At 36.1% G+C, this 23819-nt stretch overlaps 1 protein-coding gene across 1 annotated transcript in view; it reads right to left on the bottom strand.

Moving 5' to 3' along the window:
- The window catches only part of WDR11 (WD repeat domain 11), a 67330-nt gene that overhangs the window by 25020 nt on the left and 18491 nt on the right, over window positions 1–23819 (bottom strand). The window contains exons 6-15 of the mRNA XM_054034314.1: window positions 21696–21861; window positions 18681–18795; window positions 17304–17499; window positions 15735–15838; window positions 14426–14605; window positions 11515–11599; window positions 5043–5149; window positions 3070–3145; window positions 904–1012; window positions 502–626 (exon numbers count right to left, since the gene is read on the bottom strand). Coding sequence (XP_053890289.1) covers window positions 502–626; window positions 904–1012; window positions 3070–3145; window positions 5043–5149; window positions 11515–11599; window positions 14426–14605; window positions 15735–15838; window positions 17304–17499; window positions 18681–18795; window positions 21696–21861 — 1263 coding nt within the window. The remainder of the gene's footprint in view (window positions 1–501; window positions 627–903; window positions 1013–3069; window positions 3146–5042; window positions 5150–11514; window positions 11600–14425; window positions 14606–15734; window positions 15839–17303; window positions 17500–18680; window positions 18796–21695; window positions 21862–23819) is intronic.

Genomic DNA, 23819 nt, shown 5'->3' on the forward strand with positions numbered 1-23819 from the left:
GGCCTTTTTTCCCCTTGAAATGGATATAAGAGGTCATGACCCCAATCAACAAATACATAAAAATAGATAGTAGATCGGAAGTGAGTGTTTCCCCTGAGAACGGTCTGCATAAGTCCTGAAATAACAAATTGGTTTATACACTTATGACAGTGCATGAGTGGCAAATTAAAATTTTACTTCAAGGAGTAGGCCACTAAAGTCTGTTTCTTGCTCTGTTTCTTTGCTGTTAAAGTCTGTTTCTTGCTCAGCAGTCAAATTAAGGGACCATGTTCAAGTGCTAGACTCTGGCCCATTCTTTGGCTCCTTTGTGCTGTTCAAATGGCATAAAGGAGCCTGCAAAGTTGCTTTAACAGGACAGCTGAGGGGACCTCCATCATGGGAGAGCATCTGGATGGCATGTACCAAACAGCACTATTAACGAGCGACAATCTCGAGTAAGAAAACTCGTCTGAAGAATAACTGATGCATTACCATATCATATGAGACAGTGATGGGCAATACCTGATCACAGAAGATTCTACACTGCTAAGTTCTGTATCAGATGCGACCGTCTGTCGGGCCATGGCTTCACGGGCTGCAAGCTGTTTCTTTCTCAAGCTCTTCAAATTATGAGTAGATGACCATTCCTGTGAGAAATTTTAATTAGGAAAATGGAAAATATGTCCCTTTTTACTTCCTAGTTTTATTGATTAATAATGATGATGCCCACTACAGATTTACTTTTAGGGAAAAAAACCCCAAACCCTATGTTTTAATAGGCTATTTTGTGAAAGAAGAGTAGGGGAGACAGGTCAGACTGTGTTTGTAGACTAGAGAAATTTAAAAAAAATCTATTATTTCACGATATACAAATTTAACAACTATTTACATTTCAAATGAGAATCAACAGATTGGATTCCTTACCAAAGCAGTCACGGTAGGGAAGTTTTTTGACATTTCTCTAAGAAGAGTACACGTCCTGACATCCCAGAGTTCCAGAGGCTTGTCTTTAAATACTACAGCTAAATACTGCCTGAAATAAATGAGACCTTTACTACAATCCAGTTGTTTATTAAGTATTTTATTTTATACCTTTTCTTACTGGCATCACGGTGGTGGTGGTCTGAGTCTGTGTGATGGTGTTTTTTGTTTGTTTTAAGTAGAGGGCGAAGAGACACTGAACAAATTTAGTCTGGCAGCGATCTTGCAAAAAGTTTTGTGGAACTGGACTGCTGCACCCATTCAGAATGCCCCTGACTTTCCTCATGGGAACAAACATCTAGAGTTCATTGCAAAATTAGGAACTAAATGATCCAAAACTTCTGGTCACTATCATAGTTTAGTAGTGCATGGTACGTGTGGAATTACTTTTGAAAACTGTTGCAAAAATTGATACGTAAACTCTTATTACCATATTTTCTGATATATATACATCCATAAGCCACAATTAATTAAAAAAAACATTGTTATCCTAAGGTTCCTGACAGATATGGAGACTAACGAGAAGAAGAAAATTTGAATTAAAATGTGAATTTGTTAAACTTGATGCTGTTGCAACAATCTCTTACCCAGCCAATTTAGGATCTATACTACACAGTAAATATTGTGGTTTTTTTTTAGATTTAAATGAAAAACTTTTCATTTCTAAATCTGTCTGCTAAAGAAGCAAAGCAAAGAAGAGCTGATAGTAGTATATACTGATTTGACAAAAACTCATTTACCTGAGATAAATGTTTAGCAGACTCTCATTGTACAAATATTAATACAAGAAAACATAACTGTTTACAGATTAGCTATTTCAATGGGCTTTTAAAAAATACTTATTATGCTATTCTGATTTTGTTCTAGCATAATAAAATGAGGATAATCTGATCTCACGATTGCCTAGCTATAGAATTTATGCTCTCTCTCTCTATTGAAGATAATATCCTGCTGAGAACAAAGCTAGATTGTAAGCTCTCCATATTTGAATGCTTATTATTGTATAACAAAAGCTGTCTGCTATATTGAACAAAAAAACTACAATAAAACCTTTTATAGAATTATATTGAATCCAATATTGTTTAAATTATATTTACAAAGAAACAAAAAAAATCAGAAGACTTCACACCATAGTCCTGTAGTGAATGGATATGGAATCCTTTTACTACTAATTCATTTGCCACTTTTGCCTTCCAAAATTTTATTCTTAAGGAATTTCCTGCCTTCATCCTATGGAGAATTACTACCCTGCAGTCTCTAGTCCAGGATCTGTGCAAGTGCAGAGAATCCCTTCTAGAGTTAACTCCCTGTTTTCTGGGCAGTTTTCTGTCACACCACAGTTTGCAATGGACTTTTGCAAAGTAACTTTTTATGACTTGGATACAAACTGTTTCCTTGTTTCACCACACTGTACGTTTTAAAAGTAAAATTCACACTTTAATATTGTGTAAGCTATCAACTCTACCTTCTCCCTAAAACTGAAGCCAAAATAGCCTCTTTCCTAACCCATCTTAATCTCTTGCCAATCAAACTGTTCCTTTCTTGTTCTCACCTAATAATCGTCTCTCTGTGCAGACTGAACCTACTAATTTGTAACTGTGGTGGCAATTGCACCTGTGGCAACTGTGTTAAGTGCTGTGCAAAACACAGGAAGACATTGATGTGCAATCCTGACCTTCTGATTTTATTTAAAGTTTAGATTCTAAAAAGACCTTGAAACTCATGGAGAAACCCAACCCTGCAAAAAAAAAAAAAAATTCGTAACAACCATTCTCTAGTGGCCCTGGACATCAAAATACAACTATTAGACTAACATTCTCCTTAATTATTCCAACCACCCCGTGAAATTTTGAAGTTTGTGAAAACGTCCATTACGTAAACATTCACATTTTAATAAAAGCCTATAGTAACAAACATATGTAAAAATTATTTTTAATTTTAAAAGATTTAAATATTAAAAGATTATTTCTTTGATTAATTTGTATATTCTTTTCCACCTTCTCCTTGTGCAGAGTCTTTTCTCAATACCAATTTACTTCTGTCTGTTACAAGTATCTCCTGAAAATTCAATACTAGATAACACAAGCTTTACAAGGCTAATCTACTTACTTCAAATGAGACACCTTTATCATTTCAATGGCTGGTTCATCATTGCCTCGTTCCCCACGAAATGCAATGCTCCTGCCTAGAATACAGAAGTTACATGGGGCGAAAAAAGAGGGAATAAAAAATAGTAACCCCACAAAAGTAAAACCCCTGTAATTGACCTGTCACATTCCCGCTTCTCTGCTCACACAGTTATTCAACTTTTATTTGCTTTCTAGACACTAAAACATAATATGGTCTCTACTGCCTGAGAAAATACCCCATAACAATCTCACTTCTGAAGTGGAACTACTGAAATTAATGCATGATTGGCATTACGCAAATACTGACATCTAAGCGAGTTATTTGAGTTGTGGCTCATAGACAATATTTCATATCTACTTATTGACTGCTCCAGAAGGAAACCTTGAATGGATTTCAATTTTCATACCAGAAACATATTCTGCCCTCATATTTTTTTAACTCCTTTTGAATATAAGAAATGTATAAGTATTTCTTAAATGAAGTATTAACTCATGCTGCACTCAGTGAATCACTGCATTCCTGTACTTGTAACTTGTAACTTTCAAAACGGAAGTGATCACTGTTGAATACCAATAATGAAACTTACTGTCCTTTCTGAGTGAAGCTTTATATTACCTATACAACTGTTACGTGTCATAGACTTAAAGGTGTTTTAAACAAAAGTGGCCCAGCCAACTCACAGTGCCATACCTGCAGGGCCAGATGAGGAGGCATGGGATATGGGAGTGGGGGGGAGGGGAGGGCAGGGCAGGGCATGGGATGGACAGAGCAGGGCACATGGGGCTGCTGCGGATCACACAGACTGGGATTCAGAAGGGCTAGTGTGGGGGACACATTGGGGCAGAGGCACAGGAGCTTGTGTGACAACATTGAGCCAGGGCCTAAATGGGAGTGGGGTTGCAGGGTCACATGGAGACAGGCGGAGTGGGGGTGCAGGGACACACAGGGGCAGATGTGCCCGACTGAATGGGAGAGGCTAGGGGTCAGCCAGGGTCTGCATGGGGGAGGCTCCCCAACTCTCTAACAATCCCTCACCCTGAAATAAACACTTGTTCCATACTTCTCCTACTCACACCCAACAACCCTCCAGGTTCACTCCCAGGCTCCTACCCAGCAATTGCTTCCCTCTCTATCAGCTCCTCTCTTACACCTGACTCCCCCAACCCTTTGCACTGAAGGGTGTGGAAAATATGTTCTGTATTGTAGTTTAAATGAATTATTACTCAAAGTTCCATATTAATAAGCCTAGTAAAGAATCTGTCAAAAAACATTTCCTGATTCTTTTTTGTTGTCTGTATTGTTACAGACATACTTGCTGACAGGTATTTTTAAATAAATTTCCAAAATAATTAACACAATATAATCATGCTGGTTTCATTTTGACAAATAAAATATGTGGAATTTTAAAATATTGTGCACAGAATTTTTAATTATTTGGCACAGAATTCCCCCAAGAGTACTTTTCCTATGGCTGCAGACTTCCTGCTTAGTTAAAATAGCCCAGCATGAAGTCAGCAGTGAATCATCAGCACTAGAGCAAAAAGTCTGACTGTGTGGAAAATTAAAGTTTGTTTTCTTCATAACTGAGAAAATACCTTCAGGGTCTCTTAACAGTCATTATTTATATACTAAAGGTATAATGGCAACTTTAGCAAAAGGCACAACTGGGCTAAATTTTTTCAATCCTACATGCAGACTCTTTTTCTAGCGCTTACAAGTAAATTGGGAAGTCCATAACAGCTACTCTAGGCACTTACCCCTATGGTTGGACAAGGAAGAACAGAATCAGCTCAATTCCTTTTAGTTATGTTATTTCTGCCATGACAACAGGATAAAGCATAATTTATTTTGTCACTGAAGTCAGATACGAATCTGGGTATGGCCCAACAAGCAGTTCTGTCACGGCCACTTTCCCAAGCGTAATCTATACAGATGTCACAAAAGACACTAACCTGTTGGAAGATCAACCAGCTGCAGTTCATTCCTTACCAAACCCAAATTGTTGGGCATTGATGTGGCAAAGGAAAGAAAACCAGTCAAGCTTGTCCACTCAATGCCCCTGTCATCAGAATAGAATACATGGAGCATATTAGCAGAAATTTTTGAGAGCCTAGAAAATGTTCTAGATTAGTGCAGAATTACTCTATAGCTTATTCTACACTTCGAAACAAATACATAGCTAATTTTCTATATTTTATAGAAACATTTTCTTTATTTAAACAAAATGTGAAAAGCAGAATACATGTGCATTTACATGTATGATAAAAATAAGAAAGATGTAGTTATCAAGTGATATTAATGCAAGATCTTTATTTTCAAACTACATTAGACACATTGACACAGTCTCTTGTTGGGTCAAGAAGAAGTTTTGATTGAGGAACAGTAAGAAAGTTTTGCCCAAAATCTCAGGGACAGACATAGCTTACAGGGAACAGAACATGTTCACCACAGTGTAGAAGTGGGCCATAAATGTAGGCCATATGAAAGTCAGAGGTTTGATATGAGAGCACCCTGTTCGACCTGGCACACAGAGTTGTGGGGCAAACAGATCAGTCCAGAGCAAACAGGGTGCATTTGCATGCTTCTAAGCAGCCAGGAATTAGTAGAGGTGGTAATGAGAAGACACATTCCCTTCCTATCAACATCAAGGACAAAGAGGGAGGAAAGCGTGAATAACCAAACAGATTTGAAAAATGCCCCATACAACAGGGTACCTGATGACCTGACATTATACGACAATGGAACTCCAGTCTCATGTAAACATGTAACATTTTATGTTTGTATATCAGCAGTTAGTATATTATAGGGAATATCCTGAAATGGCTGGGAGATGGATTAGGAGGCCCAACAAATCTTTGTCATTGCCAGATTCTATTCTATGATTTAATTTAATTGTATTATTTCTGCAAAGTTGTTGTACATTATAGAAACACCACAGAGTAATTATAATTCATTATTATTCCCAGTAGCCATTTTCAGTCCTCTTTAGAAGAACAGAAGCATGTTCTAGATTTTTAGTCATCAGCTCAGACTTATCAAATAAGGATTAGTTATACCGCTGTTCCCTTTGATGCCATTTGTCCATCTGTCCATGCTAATAATGATCTATTGCATCCCAGGACACCCAGATTAACTAAGAATTTCCCTCCCATTATAAATGCTTTCACTGTTGAAGCAATATAATTATTTGTTATTGTCATATGCATATATTAACCAATCTGGAAGAAACTAATAATTCATTGCACTAATTAAGACAACTGTTCTAGTTTTAATACAGCAAATCAGTAATGACTTCTCTTTTGCTGGAATATTTCCTTTCTACAAAACTGTCATAAAACTACTATCCATTTATCTGATGCAATTAAGAGTTACACTAAGCTGGTTTTGTAGACGACATCTATTTGTTAAAATGTAAGGTTCATGGATTTTATATACGTAGCACTTTTTAGAAGCTATTTTACCATTAAAGTCCGTAGCTCTGATCAATGCGCACTTTTCAGGGAAATGAAGATTTAGATTAAGAACTTATAACTCCATTACAGTTTTAAAATCCTTAGGTGGATAACAAACTGAATCTAGCCAGGGAAGGAATCTCGTCACTTTACAATAGACTTATGGAAGAAAGCACAGAAAATTAACTATGACAAAGAGGAAAAAAAGGCAAAATTAATGTGATTTTCAACCCCAAATTTGTATTCTTTCCACTCACTTTGATTTCAATTCAAAAGTACTTTAGTTGTATTTAAAGAAAAATCAGTTTGCGCATTTAAGGTGCCAAAATGTAAGAATCTCAGTAATGGTAACAAAATATTTTGAGGAAGGTTAATAAAGAGAAGCTGAAATGGTGCTGAATTTGATATGTCCCAGAAAACACTTTCAGCAGAACTGTGTCCAGTACCTTGTATATAAACAAGGCATATTCCTGCCTTTTTTCACAGGTATTTGACCATTATGAGAGAGAATGGACCCAATGTGGTTTTTTTAAAATCGGTATCTAAAATTAAGTTATCAATTTTGCATCAGAACATAATTAAAGCATTTAATCAATTTTATATCGTTTAAAAATAAATTCTTCACTAAAATTCAACATTTATGAGTTCAGAATTAGTATTGTTACCCAGAGTAATAAAATGCTAATGGATTAACTCAAAATTTATTATAGTATATCATATATTACACATAAGTGAGTCGTTGGAAAGGATGGCTCTTGCTCTTCTAAATTCAAATATGGCAAAGTGAAAGCTCCACATTGGTACTTGAAACCAATACATAATATGCCAATTCTGGTCACTGGGAGCATAACTGTCCAACATGAAACTAGCAGTTTGACATTGTCCAACAGCAGCTCAGCAAAATATTTCTAGAAATCCGTGGACAAGCTGTTGGAAATTAAAATGTCCAAGTAGAAATATATAATTTTCATAACTGTGACAGAATTCTTCCTTCTGAAAGGTATCAAATACCTGAATAGAATACTAGTTAGGGTTCAATGCCATCAGGAACCAGGGAAGAACACAGTATGTTTCTATGCACCACTGCTTGCCAATTTTCATGCAATGTAAGCTAGGTGTAGAGAGAGGAGTAAAATATCATCCTCAAAGAGCCACTGCTTCTCAAATGACAAGCAGGCCATTACTATACAAGATGTTTGCCCACACCAATATAAGCTGCCTTCCAGTTTATTCTCTAAACCAACATTAAAAACCCAGTATACAATAGTGTCATGTTTGAGGAAGCAGTATCACCTTTTTGCTTCGTCTGACTGGTGAAGGTTTTCACAGGCTGCAAGTCTTCACATTTCTTTCCTATGGCATGCTCACATAAAAAACCCCTCAGAAAATAGTTTCCCACATAGCTTATTGTCATTGCTGGTATGCTTTTTTTTCCCTTTGTTCCTTGCCACATGGCAGGGAGCACAGTATTATGTGCAAATTCCTGGTAGATAGATTTGAATTTAAACTCACGTGCGTCCCTAAAGTACACCAGAATGAGTAGTGAAACAGAGCACATTTTGAAAAACTGGAGATGATTTCAGTACAGGTTTAAAAACACTCTCCAGCATGAGCCAAGGGTCACTCAGGCCACAAAGACTTTTTTGCATTATTTAGGTCCTCACGATTTCCTCATACAGTTTGCTAAGTCACTGCAGATATAAATATCCTAATGTTTTGGGCACATTTATGTAAAACTTTCTGAAGCAGTTGTAAGAAAACGCAGTTGGAACAGCACTGCAGAACTCAAACTCAAGGCCCATCATGATTTCATGTATCTGTTAACCATGCATTTTGTCTACAAAAGTAAAAGAACCACTTTTGCCAGATCCCCATGTATAAGACATTTCATTTATTGCATCAATAATGTTCTCAAAATCATCATGATAGATCTCTAGTAGGTACATTTGTCTCAGTATAAGGAAATTTTCTGGCAGTTGGTGCACATTTGTGAAACAGCTCTCTAAAGGAGCAATCAGCCTACATTAGACTCATTCTTAAACCATGGCTCTAGTGAATTCAGATTCTCTCTATCAATCTTTTCACTTGAGAGAGAACTAAGAGTAAAAGGAATCTGGAATGAACCAGTTTCATTAAACAGTGGGGCCCAAATGGCAGTCAAGACCTCAATGTATTAGTAATGTGAATAATAAATTATTGTTCAATACAGATGAGTTTAATTACATGCCTTGAATAAAATACACTCAGAGATTTTAGCTGGCAGTCTTTCCACAAAAAACATATATATTTGCAAAATTAAAACCCAAAGGGTATTACATGCATATCTTCTACAAGAACACTTCTGTTCTCCAGAGAATTTAATCATTATTATTTGTATTGCAGTAGCACTAGAGAACAGAGATGGCATGAGGCCCCCGATCGTGTTAGCACAGTACCGATGTAAAAGAAAGACAGTTCCTACCCCAAAATGCTGACTTTAATTCAGCTATTGTTCTAGATGGCACTGTGAGCTTAGTTGTCACTTAGCTGCATGCTAATATGCTATCTATTATAAGCGGAGTGCATGAGATGTATTTCTCTAAATTGTATATTTTCAGTTAAAATAAAAAAATCAGAAACCTTTACCTATATTTTAGAGATGAAGTAAGAGTGCATACTAAAGGAAAATTTGCTGTATTCCAGGCATTTTAATTAACTGCAAAGATTAATGTGCAATAACCTACATTGCTTAATCATTCCCTTGAAGTTGTTAGAATTGGATAGGAAACATTTCCTAGATTATTAAGAATTAAATCAAGAAATTGAAGCTAGTCTCTTAGAGCTCTGCCTACACAATAAATGATGCCGATCACCATTAAGTAACATTTATGATAGTTTTAGTTCAGTTCAAAAACACACTGAGCAAAAAAAAGTCAACAGAAAAATATGTTATCAAACTTCTAAAATGGGTACAAGAAGTTTGCAGAGTTAAAAGCCCTTCCCAGTGATCATTTAAGTCTCCATAAAATTAAAACAATTTAAATCAAAATAAAATACACATTGATGTAATATATAAAAAAGAATTCTAAAAAAAAAAGTGTAATTCCCCTACCATCCATCGCCATATCTTCAGTAGTCCAATGTGGATTCATGGTTTCTTTATCTTTTACATTAAATTTTCCCAATTAGGCATCTCTCATTATGTTGTTTACTTTAATCATATTTATAAATATATTTTCAGAAGATGCAATATTAATGATACCTACGTCTGAATCTTTTATAACTATAACAGAAGCACTTCCAATTTTCTAAAGCTTCTAACCCTTTTAAGAATATTTTTGTAGCTCCCCATTTTATTGAAGTGTCATTCAAACAAATACAGCTAAAGTTCAAGTGGTAGTATAAAATTTCATATTAGATGGATAAATTGATTTTTTTCTATTTATGATACAAAAGCACTAAGGATTAAGAAAACCCCAGCAATAGTATCAATTATTAATGGAAGAAAAGATGAAAATAACTTTTCTGAAAGTTATGCTTTCAACATGCATACAAAATTGTATAATACTTTGGTTTAGCTTTAATGAGAAGCCTTTTAAAATGTTTTTTAAAACCATAACTGTGATATGTTAGCAATGTTTTTTAGTTTAAAATGCTATAATCACGTTAATGAAAAATAAAAAAGCAGAATTCAGTCACCTCTTGGGTTGCATAACAAATATAAAATGAGAATAATTTCAAAACCAGATAATAGTAGGAAAAGAAGAAAAATCAAATGAAGATTAAAACAGATATGATGTCCCTGTAATGTCTATTAATCACACCACAAGTTCATTGGTGGAAGAGCCAAAGCAGGGTTATTGAACAGCAGCTAGTATTCATTCTGTTACTCATATTTTTCTTGTTTGTACAATGAAGGGGCCAATCCTGATTAGGGCCTCCAGGCACTACTGCAATCTAAATCAGTGGTTTTCAATCTGGGGTCCGTAGACTAAGATTTCCCCCGTGGGTCCGCAACTCCATTTGAAAAATTGTAGGGGTTCTCAAATGTGAGCTAAATAATCCATAGTAATAATAAATATTTTATTCCCTCCACTAATATGGATCCTGATTTTGGTATTCAGAAACACCTCCCTGATTATGTTCTCAAATTGAAGTGCGGGAGGTCTTGGTTGGATATTAGGAAAAACTATTTCATTAGGAGGGTGGTGAAGCACTGGAATGGGTTACCTAGGGAGGTGGTGGAATCTCCATCCTTAGAGGTTTTTAAGGCATGGCTTGACAAAACCCTGGCTGGAATGATTTAGTTAGGGTTGGGTCCTGCTTAGAGCAGGGGGTTGGACCAGATGACCTCCGGAGGTCTCTTCCGATTCTAATCTTCTATGATTCTATGATACTCTTCTCCATGTGCCATATAACTATATGGCACTATATATCTATAAATAAATGATGTCAGCTCTTTAGATTTATGTATGCTCCTTATTAAAAATATCTAAATATTACATGCGTTGTGTCTTACAATTTTTTAAGATCAACTGCTTTTAATTCAGTTTGTAGTAAAATTCTATCATCAGCAGTTTCAGCTTAATACGAATGAAAAAACAAATAAAATAACCCTTAACAAATGGAGTAGAATTAGTGCCAATGAGAAAAGGAACATGAATAGTAAGAGCTATATAAATCAGACATTGAATAAAGTTTATCATGTTAGAAAGAATTCTCTGTCCTCCAATGTTCTAGTGAATATGCCAACAGCTAACGTTCATCCTAGATCAACAGGCACATTAGTTATCAGTTCAGATATTTATAGTTCAATGCAATTTCAATCTAATTTTCACAAAGAGGTATTGGTTTTGCAGAGCAAAGATACTAGGGCAGAAAATTCAACAGGGTAATTTTCTTGTGTGTCAAAATGACTGCATTGCTTGTGGAATACTAAATACTATAATTCTCATCCCCCCAAACAATTAGCAAGAATTAAAAACAAACTCACTTGACTTCACAGGAATGGATGCTTAACTCCTTGTGTAAAAGTCCACTGGTAAGATTATACACTAAGACTGAGCCATTGCTTGTACCTATAGAAAGTCATTTGTATTTTATAAAAAAATATATATGCAGAGCAGCTTTTGAAGTAATTTTTAAAAATGAAAACACAAGAGTCACAGCTACTCAAAATGATTTAATCTATAAATAATTCACATTTCCAGCACGAAGTGGGCACTTTGATTTCTAAGGGGTTAAAGTTTATATCCTACTTCAAAGATTGTAAGGTTCAGTTTATGCCAGGAAACAATCATATACCTGTTAGGGCTTCCAACTTGTAGAATTTGCTGAAGATTTGGGAACAAAGGTGTTTTTTGTTTTTTTTTAAATTACATAAAAGCATGTTCATTAGATACTAAAGTACCAGGTAGTTTTACTTTTATTACACAAGTAGAGTTCCTGAATCATATACGACGATAAATTGGTTTCCTCAATAATCCAGAAGGAGCAACATGGCAAATTTTCATAAATCAATATTTACAATTCTGCTTTCTCTTCTTTGGGAAAAAAAAATTCTGTTTTAAACTACAAACCAATAAATGTATTAAGAGCTTCTAGCTTAAACCAATTAGATCATAAAACCTCATGGATACTGAAGTTTATAATTTTCTACTTGGTGTAGTGGACAGACTCGCTGTTTTTTTTTACTTAATAGTAAACCCAGTAGAAATAGTGCACTTTCCCCCTCTAACAGGTTGCTATGGGTATATATATGGAAATGACCGTCTAAAGCCATGGTTCTCAACATGTACCCCAGGGGATATGCAAAGGTCTTCCAGGGGGCATGTCTTCTTATTTAGATCAGTATTTCCCAACCTGGAGGTTGCAGGCCCCATCAGGCTCACAAGATGGGTTTAGGGCAATGGTGGGCAACCTATGGCCTGCGGGCCACACGCAGCCCATCAGGGTAATCCACTGGTAATCTGTATGCGTCCCATCAATGTAAACAAATTGTTTCGCAGTCTGCCAGCAGATTACCCTGACGGGCTGCATGTGGCCCGCGGGCCACAGGGTGCCCACCACTGGCTTAGAGGGGTTGCAAGTACAGGGAACTGTCTAAGGCCCCATGCCACAGGGGCTCCCAAGAAGCTAAGTTACATGCTTCAGCCCCATCGCTTGGGCTCAGGCTTCAGAGAAGGCTCAAAAGTGAAAAACAGGCTCAAGTATCACACTGAAATATAAGTTCAATATTTATATTCCAATTGATTTATAATAATATGGTAAAAATGAGAAAGTAAGCAATTTTTCAGCAATAGTGACATTTTTTAATTTTTTGATGTCTGATTTTGTAAGTAAGTAGTTTTTAAGTGAGGTGAAATTTGAGGTACGTGAGACAAATCAGATTCCTGAAAGGGGTACAGTAGTCTGGAAAGGTTGAGAACCATTGGTCTAAAGAACAGGATGAAAGACTGGTGCTTAAAGAACACATTCTCGGTGTACAGCAAATATCCTATAGTGCTGAAAGCATTTTATAGCTACATATTGGTTTCTTAATCTTCATATTTCACCCTTGGAACAAATACTAAGGCAACAGCTATATTGGAAGGATTAGATATTTGTCAGTAAACGTTGATTTTGCTATATACTAGAAATTTACAGATAGGAAAAGAAAAAAATTCTGCTTGAGAACTCAGAGTTTGATGTAAGGATATTTACAATGTATATTTTTGACATATGATGTTGATAATTTGTGTTTTAATCGTAATAAAGCTTTAACTTTTTTAATCTCAAAAAGTCTACTGTCATTAAATAATTATGGACATCATCATCTGCAATAGTACTGACTGACTAAAACAGGATTTATTAGGAGAAGGATTTACAAATTCCCAGAGTGAAATCCGGTGTACGAGAACTGGAATGTGTAAATGGCCCCCAAAACACCCAGTTGTGGCCACAGGAGGATTCCCCAGCACAGACATTGTGATAGACAACTATAAGATGCCTTCTGAAGGTCCCTTTGCAATCCCTGGTAAAGGGAGTAGAATGGGGATGTTGGGGGCTAGACTCCATCATGCCATGTTGCAGAGATTCCAGACAGTGCTGAAGCCCATAGGGCAGTCCGGGGAGATTGCTGTAATTTAGCCAGGCTCCAAGGGCTTTCTAAAGTGAGGTGAGTCACTTCAGCCCCAGGAGAAGTCAAGAATCAGGATCCAGTCTTGCAAACATTACAGTATGTCTCAGGCCCCAATCCTGCAACTGTCTCCACTCAGGTACATGCCTGAGCCTGGCTGGAATCCCAGTGAAGTCACTGGTTCTAAGCACTTGCACCCGGGGTCTTGCCAACATGGAGCCAGTTGCAGGATCAGAGTCTAAATAGCAAGGATTTGCAAGATCAGGCCCTCGATGCCAATCACAGTAGTATCAAGATGCTTTAGGTCAGAATCAAATATGGCAAGGAAAAATTAATGCACGGTTAAAATTAATCACGTGGTTAAAATTAAGTATATGCTTAGTTACTCAGTTGAATCGGGGCTTTAAGGCATGTCTTAAGATCATTAATTCATTTTGGGCAAGTGGCATACAGAAGTGAATTTCTAGGAGGGTTTGGAATGAGGAGCGATCACTGCCTTACAGAACAGGTTTTGGTAAAGTATTCCGTGGACAGAGTGCAACATGGAAGACAGAAATACCAACAAAATACCTGTTTCTAAGCACAAGACAGCCAAAACCACCTACAGTTACAAGCTGCACCACATATGCCCAAAGCTGCTGGCAGCAAAACTACACAAAAAATATTTCTAATGAAAGTTACTAAAATGGCCACTGCTTTGGACTGATACACAGTATTAAAAATAGACTGAAATTATCCTTGATTTTGTACAACCTTCATATACAAGTACAACGTTCAGAGTACTTACCAACAGCTAAGAGAGGCTGATACTGTTTTATGTTTTTTGTGGTTAGAGGTGGACACATACGGATAGCAAATGGAGGTAAAGGAAGTCCTGAGAGAAGCCCCGTCAGCAGGAATTTGAGGTGCACTTCTTGAAAGAAAGAATTTTTTAACTGTTCTTCACCAGTAACTGCACCTTGTCCTGCTTTATATTAAAAAAAATGAAGCTTCTGTAAGCATTGCATTTTAATCTGACAGTAGATACATACTTACCAGCTGCAAGGCCTTATAAAATAAGGCAATTAATTACCAATAAATATATGCAGTAGTAACTTTTATTTAAAGGGGCATTCAACATTGTTGCAATAGATACAGGCAGAACTATCTTCAGGAGACTTACATTTCAGCTGATAATTTCTTAAGTCTCAAACTCCTTGCCTCCACCTGCCTCCATTTTTATCTTTAGGAATACAAATATGTATATATTGTAGATTTTGATTTATTTCCATAAACTCAGAAGTGGCTTCATTTTTATCTTTTACAGTTCAAAGGTGTTTTGTAGTCCATTTGGAGGGAAAAAGAAGGGACAATTCTGGAAAGTTAATATTGTATAAACTCCACTTCTAGACATTAAGTGCACTTGCACAGCAGCTATATTAAAGATAGAAGAAAAATAGAGCCTGATTCTCTGTTGCCCTATGCTTTGCACAGCCATTTACACCAATGCAAAGCAGCTGTAAGAAAGGTACCAAATCAGAATGGCACTGGTGTAAATGACGACACAATGTTCAGGTAATGGAGAATCAGGTCCTAAGCGTCCCTCCTTAATGCTCCAAATCATACCAACTTATCGAAAAGAAGGGTTTTTTGAACAGTGGTCTGCTGAGGGTGAAAATTCATTCAAGGGCAGTATATCTTTACACCATGTCGGGAATAGGTAAGCATAGGTCACATCTCACAGTCAGGGTATCTCTGCATTGGATTTGAACAGGCTAGTGCAGAAAAGATCCTTACACAAATGCAGTGAACCCAAATTCTCACACAGGTGGTTCATAGGAACTGTTACCTTTATCCCCATATTTACAGAGGTTCTCCCAACATTTATTTTCCCAACATTACATTTTTAAGAGGAACAAACACAAGATATATTGTCTTCATGTCGTAGAAATATTAATTGAATATTTTCTTTAAAAAGCAGAAATGCTGTTCAGGTTTGCAACATTACAACTCAAACTCTGAATCTAGCTTCAGTACTTACATATAATCCATAAACCATAAGATTTTCTCTTTAGTTTTAAAAGTCTAGCTGTAAAATTATTATTTGTAATTCTTACCTATCATGTTATCCAATGAAAGATCTGGAAGTTTATTTTGGAATGATCCTACAGGAATTCCACAGAAAGCAACAGGTGAATACAAAGGTGATGCACTTGAATTGCTTTAAAGGAAGAAAAAATAAGTTGTGAATGTAAAATGGCATGGCTGCTTGCTTGATGCACTCGGTTCTGTTTTTTCCTGAACTGTTCTTTCCAATGTCACTTAAACCCCCTGCTTCTTATTATCTGCAACATTATTTTGGTGAGTTTCCATATACAATCTCACCAATATAAGGCAATTATCAAGAGATACGTGCTAACTCAAAGCAATTCTCATCTTCCCTATACACATTTTCTAAGCAATCCTTTTTGCTTCGCAATTGTGACAAGTTACCCCAATGTAGTTCTTGTTCTGAACTAAAAAGAACAGGAGTACTTGTGGCACCTTAGAGACTAACAAATTTATTAGAGCATAAGCTTTCGTGGACTACAGCCCACTTCTTCGGATGCATATAGAGTGGAATAAATATTGAGGAGATATATATACACACACAGAGAGAGCATAAACAACACGGCTGATACTCTGAAACCTTGTTCTGAACGGACATCCAAAATTTTATACGTGTATTTTTCCTTTACTATTCCTATTTTAACACCAAGTTAATCAGTGCAGTAGCCACAGACCTCATACCTAGAAAAAGTATTAATATACAGTTTAGAACATTGTAGCAACATTATTTTAGAACATAGTTATATCAGAACATTCCCTGTCCCAACCCCTTTTTAACTGACTCAATACTCAAATGCCTTATAGTAATGGATCGAATTCAGCAAAGTAGATACACAGAGGTGTAAAAATCACCCTCCTTAAGCCATCTAAGGGCTTGTCTATGCAAACATTTAGTTTGAAACAAGCTGGAGCTTGAATCTACCACTAGCCAAGTAGATTAATAAACCAGATCTAAGGAGGGCTGTTGTTACTGGACTTTTAAATGCCTCTTTTTTGAGTTTAATGAGGAACCAAGAAGGGAAACTATGGTGAGGGGTGCTTGTAGGGCTGCCCCCAGGCCATGGGGAGGTCCCGGGAGGAGGACGTTCACTGACATCTACTAAAAAGTATTCTAATTTCCAAACTATTTTGGCAGTCCATCAATCAAATCAAAACACATCCAATCAAAACACATAGGTCTTTTCTTCAGGAGAATGGTTTTGTCTGAAGAAAGCTGAATGGCCATGTTCAAGGTAGGGAGGGATAAAGCTGAAGGAAAATTTTCCTTGAAAAAAAATGTAAATGTTGGTCTCTACTGTATTTTTGGATACCTTCCCATTTGCAAGACAATTCTTTTTTTTTTTTTTTTTTTTAAAGTGGAAGGGAGGAGGGAATAAAATCCCTTCCCCCAAAACACAAATGAAATCTAAACCCCTTTAGTTAATTATAACTATTTTAATCCTCCTACTGCACATAAATTTGCCGTATTTTCAAGGAGCATGACTCACACTGTTACCTTTATGATATCACATAATGTGATTAAGTGCTTTGTGTAAATACAGTTAAACACCAATGTAACGGAAACATAATAAAATTACCTGTTACGTAAATTTCTGCCAGAAATGGTAGACTTCAGTTCCCATATCATTACCCTACCATCACTGACTATGAGAGCAGCAGAGTTCTCATTCACTGGGCAGCAGACCATACTGAACGGGCGAACCGTCTTTGTTACCCTGATTGCATCAGACTGACTTCGTAAGTCATAAATCAGCTCCTGAACTGGATCTGGATCTGTAATATCAATGTACCAAGTATAAGATACAAACATTCAGACCCCAAAACAGGATACTAGTCTTGGAGGGTAATATGGTTAAGTGGGAAGAACAATTTACTTTTTTGTTAAGATTCAGAGAATGTTCATAGGAAAACAAGTTTTTATGAAAGAAAATGAGAAATTAAACACATTTTAACTTTTAACATATACAACAGGTGGCCTTAAGTTCTACTGTGGGTATCCTTTTACCTTGAAAATGGGTAATTCCATTAAAATTTTTCAAATGTTATAAACATGACTTCTCTATTTCCAAAACTTCTCTTCGAAATAAGTGAAAGAAAGGTGTCCTCTAGATCAGTAAGCAGATAGTGAAATAAGATCTTCAAAATATGCTAACTTAAAAACCAATTTGCCTTGAGACATCCTCTTCTCTGCCTAATCTAAAATACATTTCTGACATGCTTGTAAAATTGGAACAAGGGCACATGATGCCTATAGCAACTGAAAGACCTTTTCAGAACCACCACTTATTCCCAGCGGATTTTAAAATTTATATTGTTAAGCATTTATATAAAGTTAGCTTATGTCCTTTATTCCCTGTTTAATTTAATTAAAACATTTAACTGAGTAATATTCTGTTACACAACCAATGATAGAAGTTTAGTAACTTAGAACTGGAATTACAGTACTATATTAGTTGACCCCAATTTACATTGAACTGTAATAAACTCTTCAGAGCAAATTGTTTCCAAAAACTTTTGTATAGACATAATAATGTATTTAGAAACATAAGCATTTTTTGCTTTGTCCAAAGACACAACAGAACAAATTAAATACCATTTATTGGGATTTTCCCTACAGATTTGATTAAGATGATTCATAGTTTAAAAAGATTATTTATTCAGCAATTAAAGGATTTTCAGGATATTCGGGCTCTTATCTTGCATTAAAAGCCAAGGGAAATTAGAATTAAGTTGGAGAAAACAGTGGAAATTCAATTAATTTAGTGAAGAAAAAGACAAGAAAACTCATGACCAACCATCACAAAAAAGAGGCAAATACAATTTATTGTAAGACCAGGTTTTAATGTTTTGCAGAAAAAGTGTGTGCATTTGAAAAAAATAAATTAAAATTTAGGCTAGAGGAGCGGATTCTGACATCATACTCAGTTTTGATCATTTGTTGGCACCAAACTCACCTGGGTCCTCATTTGGTGTACCGGTTATACTAATGTTAGATCTGCGAACTCTTAAAGTTATACAACCATTCTCGTGTAGGCAAAACAAAGCATCACGCTGAAAGCATGGAATTACCTATATAAACAGATGTCAAAAAGCATTGAATTAAACACAAGATTACATAGTGTGCAATTTATGTTAATATGCATCAGAAGGTGCATGCTCATTTACACTGAAGGAGTTACTAAAGAATATACCACTAAGGAACTACTTAAACCAATGTATCTAGTAAATATTATCTGTAAAAAAAGCATTGTAATGCAAAAAGCCCAGGAACTCGTTTGAGCAAACTCAGTGGCAGTCTTTAGTTTTAAAAAAGTGGGTATCACATATTAACAATGAGATTTTCAGCATAGGTTTTCTTTTAAACCATGTTATAAAATTATTCAGCATAGGAACTTTATTTTAGAGCTATCTTAATAGTTATATTATAAAAATATTTGTGAATAAAGCCTCAGTTCCTTGTAATTCAGGATTACATATTATTCATGAGTAGTCAGACAACTGCTGGGTATTCACAGAAATGTCTGCAATGCCTAAGAATTTCAAGAGTTTAAGCACCAAGAACTATCATCCAAATGGAGTAATTGGAATGCCTTTTAATATAAATTTAGCAGTTGAAAACAAGGAGTCATCATGTGAACAATCTGCTCTGCTTAGACCACAGTTTGAGAACTCTCTTTTATAGCATCATCAATATCTTTGGAACTAAACTGGGAAAATCAATTAATGGTTCAAATGATACTGGTACAGGTGAAATCAGTCGGCTTATGAGGAACTTGATGTTTTCCTTTTTTGGGGGATGGGAGGAGGACATTCTTTACACATGTAAATACACAATTGCACTCACATTTGTTGTAGCTGTGATATTTTTGCTCTACTTTTTCTCTAGTCCCAGGAATTCATGATTCCATAAGAACAAACAGATTTCGATAAGACCATAGACTTGATTTAGCTACCTAATCAAGCAAAGCCAGATGCTCAGAAAAGTGTATGTCCTCTTGTGTGTAAAAAGCTAAACACACAGAAAATGAAATTTCCTTTCTCCACAGAATTGTTTCCACACTGGTAGCTTTTATACCACCACAAAAAGGCTGGATTTGCAGTAGGCCTCTGTGAGCTTCATTAAACAAAGCCTGCTGCATCAGGGGCTAGCTTTTCCCCTATCTAGTTTATTTCTTTTCACTGTCTGTTACTCATCAAAAGAAACTGTCAGTGGGTGAGGAACTTATGGATGCCATATTGCTTCTAACGGCCATGCACTTCTCCCACTCTTGCCCAACTAGCCTGCCCAACTAGGCTCCCCACCCTTCACCAGGAAGCACTTAAAAATTCATTTAAAAATGGAACTTGCAAATATTTTCACACTGACATGAGTTTAGAATGAACACAATTCACAGTTTTCAATCTTTTCATTTTTTTCCCCACCCACACAAATATAAACTATTTGGAAAATGCAACTATTATGTTGAATGATTACACCCTCCTGCATGAATATCTCAACAGCATGTCAGTATTCCAAATGGAATCTTGATCAGACAAACTAAATGACTCACAAAAAATAGGAAAGATTAATGTGGAGATAGTTTATGAAAAGAAGCCAGTTTACCTTGCCTAAAGCTACTGACCTAGGGCCTACTCCAAGTTACACTGGTGTAAGCGAGAACAAAACTTAACCATTGCAATTGAGATACCATAACTTCATGATTTTTCAGAATCATTTGTTAGAAATAATATAAACAAAATCAGTTTCCACACTTATCTCCAGCAACCAAGCTACATCATTTTGAAAAAAAAAAAAAAACTGAGCAGGGCATGCAGGAGAATGAAACAGACACAGAGATAGATTTTAAATTGGCAGACTGCAACTTTATTAATTTTAATGGGGAGAGGTACCTCAGTCTGTGAAGACATGTTCTCCCCTCCTTCCTAAAGCTACTTTCATTTCCCAGCTTGCTTATTCATGTTTACATTTGGGAGTTGATTTCTTTCAGCCTCTCATCTGTACTGGCCACAGGATGTGATGAAGTTACCAACTTCACTTATTAAACGTACAGCTTTTAAATACCTTTCCTTATTAGCCTCTAACCAGGTCTCCAGGATGCTATGGGAAAGTAAACTCCCCCAGACACTACATGAATCTTCCCTTGAGGGAAAAATTCCTTCTTGATTCCAAAACAGGTGATCTGGTCAGATGCACAGAATCTTGGAAATGCAGTTCAAATTATACCTCCATTTTTCCAATAGGAACAGCACAGTAGTAATCACGCCAGAATGGCTTATGCAGGCATGCCAGTGAAGCTTTATATACAGCAAGGAGATGGGAGGGATGGGAGAGCTAATCATCTCTCTCTCTTCCAAGGACCAATGCGTGCCAGGGGAGGTAGAGGCACCTCTTCTCTACCCCTGCCCAGGAAAAATCTTTACTTGCAATGGGGTTGGGGTGGAAGAGAAAGGCTGTGGAGCACTCAAGCCTACTCCACCCAGTCTATCCCCTACCAGTCTGATCAACACCTGTTCTTGCTGAGATGGAGGGGGCAATTTTGTGATCATGCCATGGTTTGAACAAACCATTCCATGTGTCATGGGACCCTAGTTCTAAATTCAAGATTCCTTTATAGATGTAAAAGTAGCTTTTTCTCATAGCACATAGTAAAATAATTCACATGCATACAGTGTTATGCAGTACAGAATATATGGTAGCTCAGTGGTATTTCTCAGATATTAGAGCACATTAAGAACCTTTGCTCTTCACACTGTAAGTTAAAGTTTTCCTTGGATTTTATAGACTAAAAACCTAAACATCTCTTTGCTGACAGCCACACAGCAAACATAACTTTAGAAAGAAAGAATCATATATTTGATATTTATAAAATTCAATAAATGTTTGAAAATAGAATTCAGTAAGGACTGGTTTTAATTGCAAAGAATGTTAAATGAAATAAGCATAGGCAGAAACAAACTGGATATGTTACCTGTAGAAAAGGTATGCCTGTTCTTTCAATAGCTATTACACCTACTGTCTGGTTCACTTCAAGGTCAAGAATCAAAATTTCTCTGGGATAGAGTAATAACATGTAGTTTCTTTTGGAAGGTAGATATGACAACTGAAGACACTCATTCAGTGTTACAGATTCAGCACTGAAATACACCAAATACACATCTATTAAGCAGTTTTTACATAGTTCAGTAAGCAGGAGCAGCTTTAAAGAGGTTTTGATATTAGCATATTTCAAACTCATAATACAATTAATAGCTGCATGGAAATACTTTGCATGCAGCCACAAAGGCCAATTTCCAAGGACTGCCCACTTCAACAGCTAAGATAGTTATAGATACCCCATTTGATCCATCACAATTCAAAATACACCTCTGGAAATTAAAATCAAACTGAAAAGCCTTGGAAAATGAATAAGTTTATGATGCTAGGGAAATAAATATAATGTAATGGCTTCACATTTCAAGAGAAAGGCAGTCCAACTGTGAATAGTGTTAGCAGTTGAAGCATCTATCGGTATTCATGAGAAATCAGCCTGACTCATGGGGCTCATTGCAATTTGCATATCGCTGTGCATAATTTTTAATTTTGTAATTAACTAAAACTAGCCTCACAGCCAGAAAGTATGTTAAAGTTGAAAGAAAGAAAGAAGTTGAGAATGCACAAACACTATTAACAGTCAAATGCAATGCATCTAAACAAGAGAGAGGCTGTAAAACAAAGGACATTCTTGAGAATATACATTAAATCTAATAATTAGTCTGTAAGTTTGTCCATAGAGTCGTGAAGGGCATCTGTATCACATGTAAACTCTTCATACTATTGAAAGCTTTGAGCAATTTAGCATCTATCTCCCAGATCACTTCTTTTTGCTCTCCCTTTCTTACTTGTTTTGCCCAACCCACACAACTAACCCCCCCTTCATAACTAACGGACAACTAAAATAAATCCAAACCAATCATCGTTGTTTCACTTGCTTTCATTCCCTTTGACTATTTATACTGTTTTGGGGTGAAGGTAACTAGCAAACATGTGAAGTTTAAGAATGCATTCAGAAGAACAGAGAAAAAAATTCCACCTTTGTTAATGTATTGTTACTATACCTATGTGTGTATATCTACAGATTGATAGATATACACACATACACGTTGCAGCAGCACACTCGCTCTCCTTGACATTTTTTTAAGTCAAGTATTCTATCTGATACAGCACAAGCAGATCATGATAGAATAATATAAAAAGACAATGTCACACACTAACTTAAAAGTATAAAGATCACAGTTACTTAAATGATTACAAAATGAGATGCCATTAAGTCTTCTGTTCTATTTGCAATTTAAACAGCTTATTAAAATGAAGTCCAAATTTTTAATCTGCACTAAAATTTGGCGTTAAGTGCTGATTGACAATACAGTCTGATTAGTTTGTTCACACAATCACTGTCAGATTGGAAGGTATTTTTAATATGTAAAAAAGTACAAAAAAGAAAAAAAATCACAACATATAAAAATGGAAGTTGGCTGATTTCTAGAATAACTTAAAATGCAGCAATTTTAGCTTTTAAAATACTGAAGTTTAACTTACAGGTTTAAACTCTGATTTTATTTATGTTATTTATTTATAAATCATCTATTGTTAATTGCTAGATGCAGGATAAAAAGAAATTAAGAGTTACTCTTAAACACAAAATTAATGTCTCTCTTTACTGCTGCTATTATTTAGGGATTTCTGATTTTCCTTTATTACTTGCCCTCCCAACCCCACATTCCATGGGAAATTATATCAGGCCCTTCTCAGCCTTCATTATTAAAGGAAGGCTTTTCCAAAAAAGTGGGGGTTTGTTTGAAAATAGTCAGACTTGGACTTACGCTAATCTCCTTTAATAAATTGTACAACTGTCATAGATTGCCCACTAAGCACACTATGCCATCTATCCCGCCATAATATACTTGACACAGAGATTCTAAGGTTCTATCCACACTATGGTGGCATGTAGAATACAGACACTGCATGCCCGCGCTAGCCTGATTATAAAGAGCAGTGTGGATGGTGAGGCATTGCTTAGGTGACACACCATGTGCTGTGCACAGCTCCCTACACA

Source organism: Malaclemys terrapin, chromosome 7 (genome assembly GCF_027887155.1).
Source record: "Malaclemys terrapin pileata isolate rMalTer1 chromosome 7, rMalTer1.hap1, whole genome shotgun sequence".
Taxonomy (NCBI): domain Eukaryota; kingdom Metazoa; phylum Chordata; order Testudines; family Emydidae; genus Malaclemys; species Malaclemys terrapin.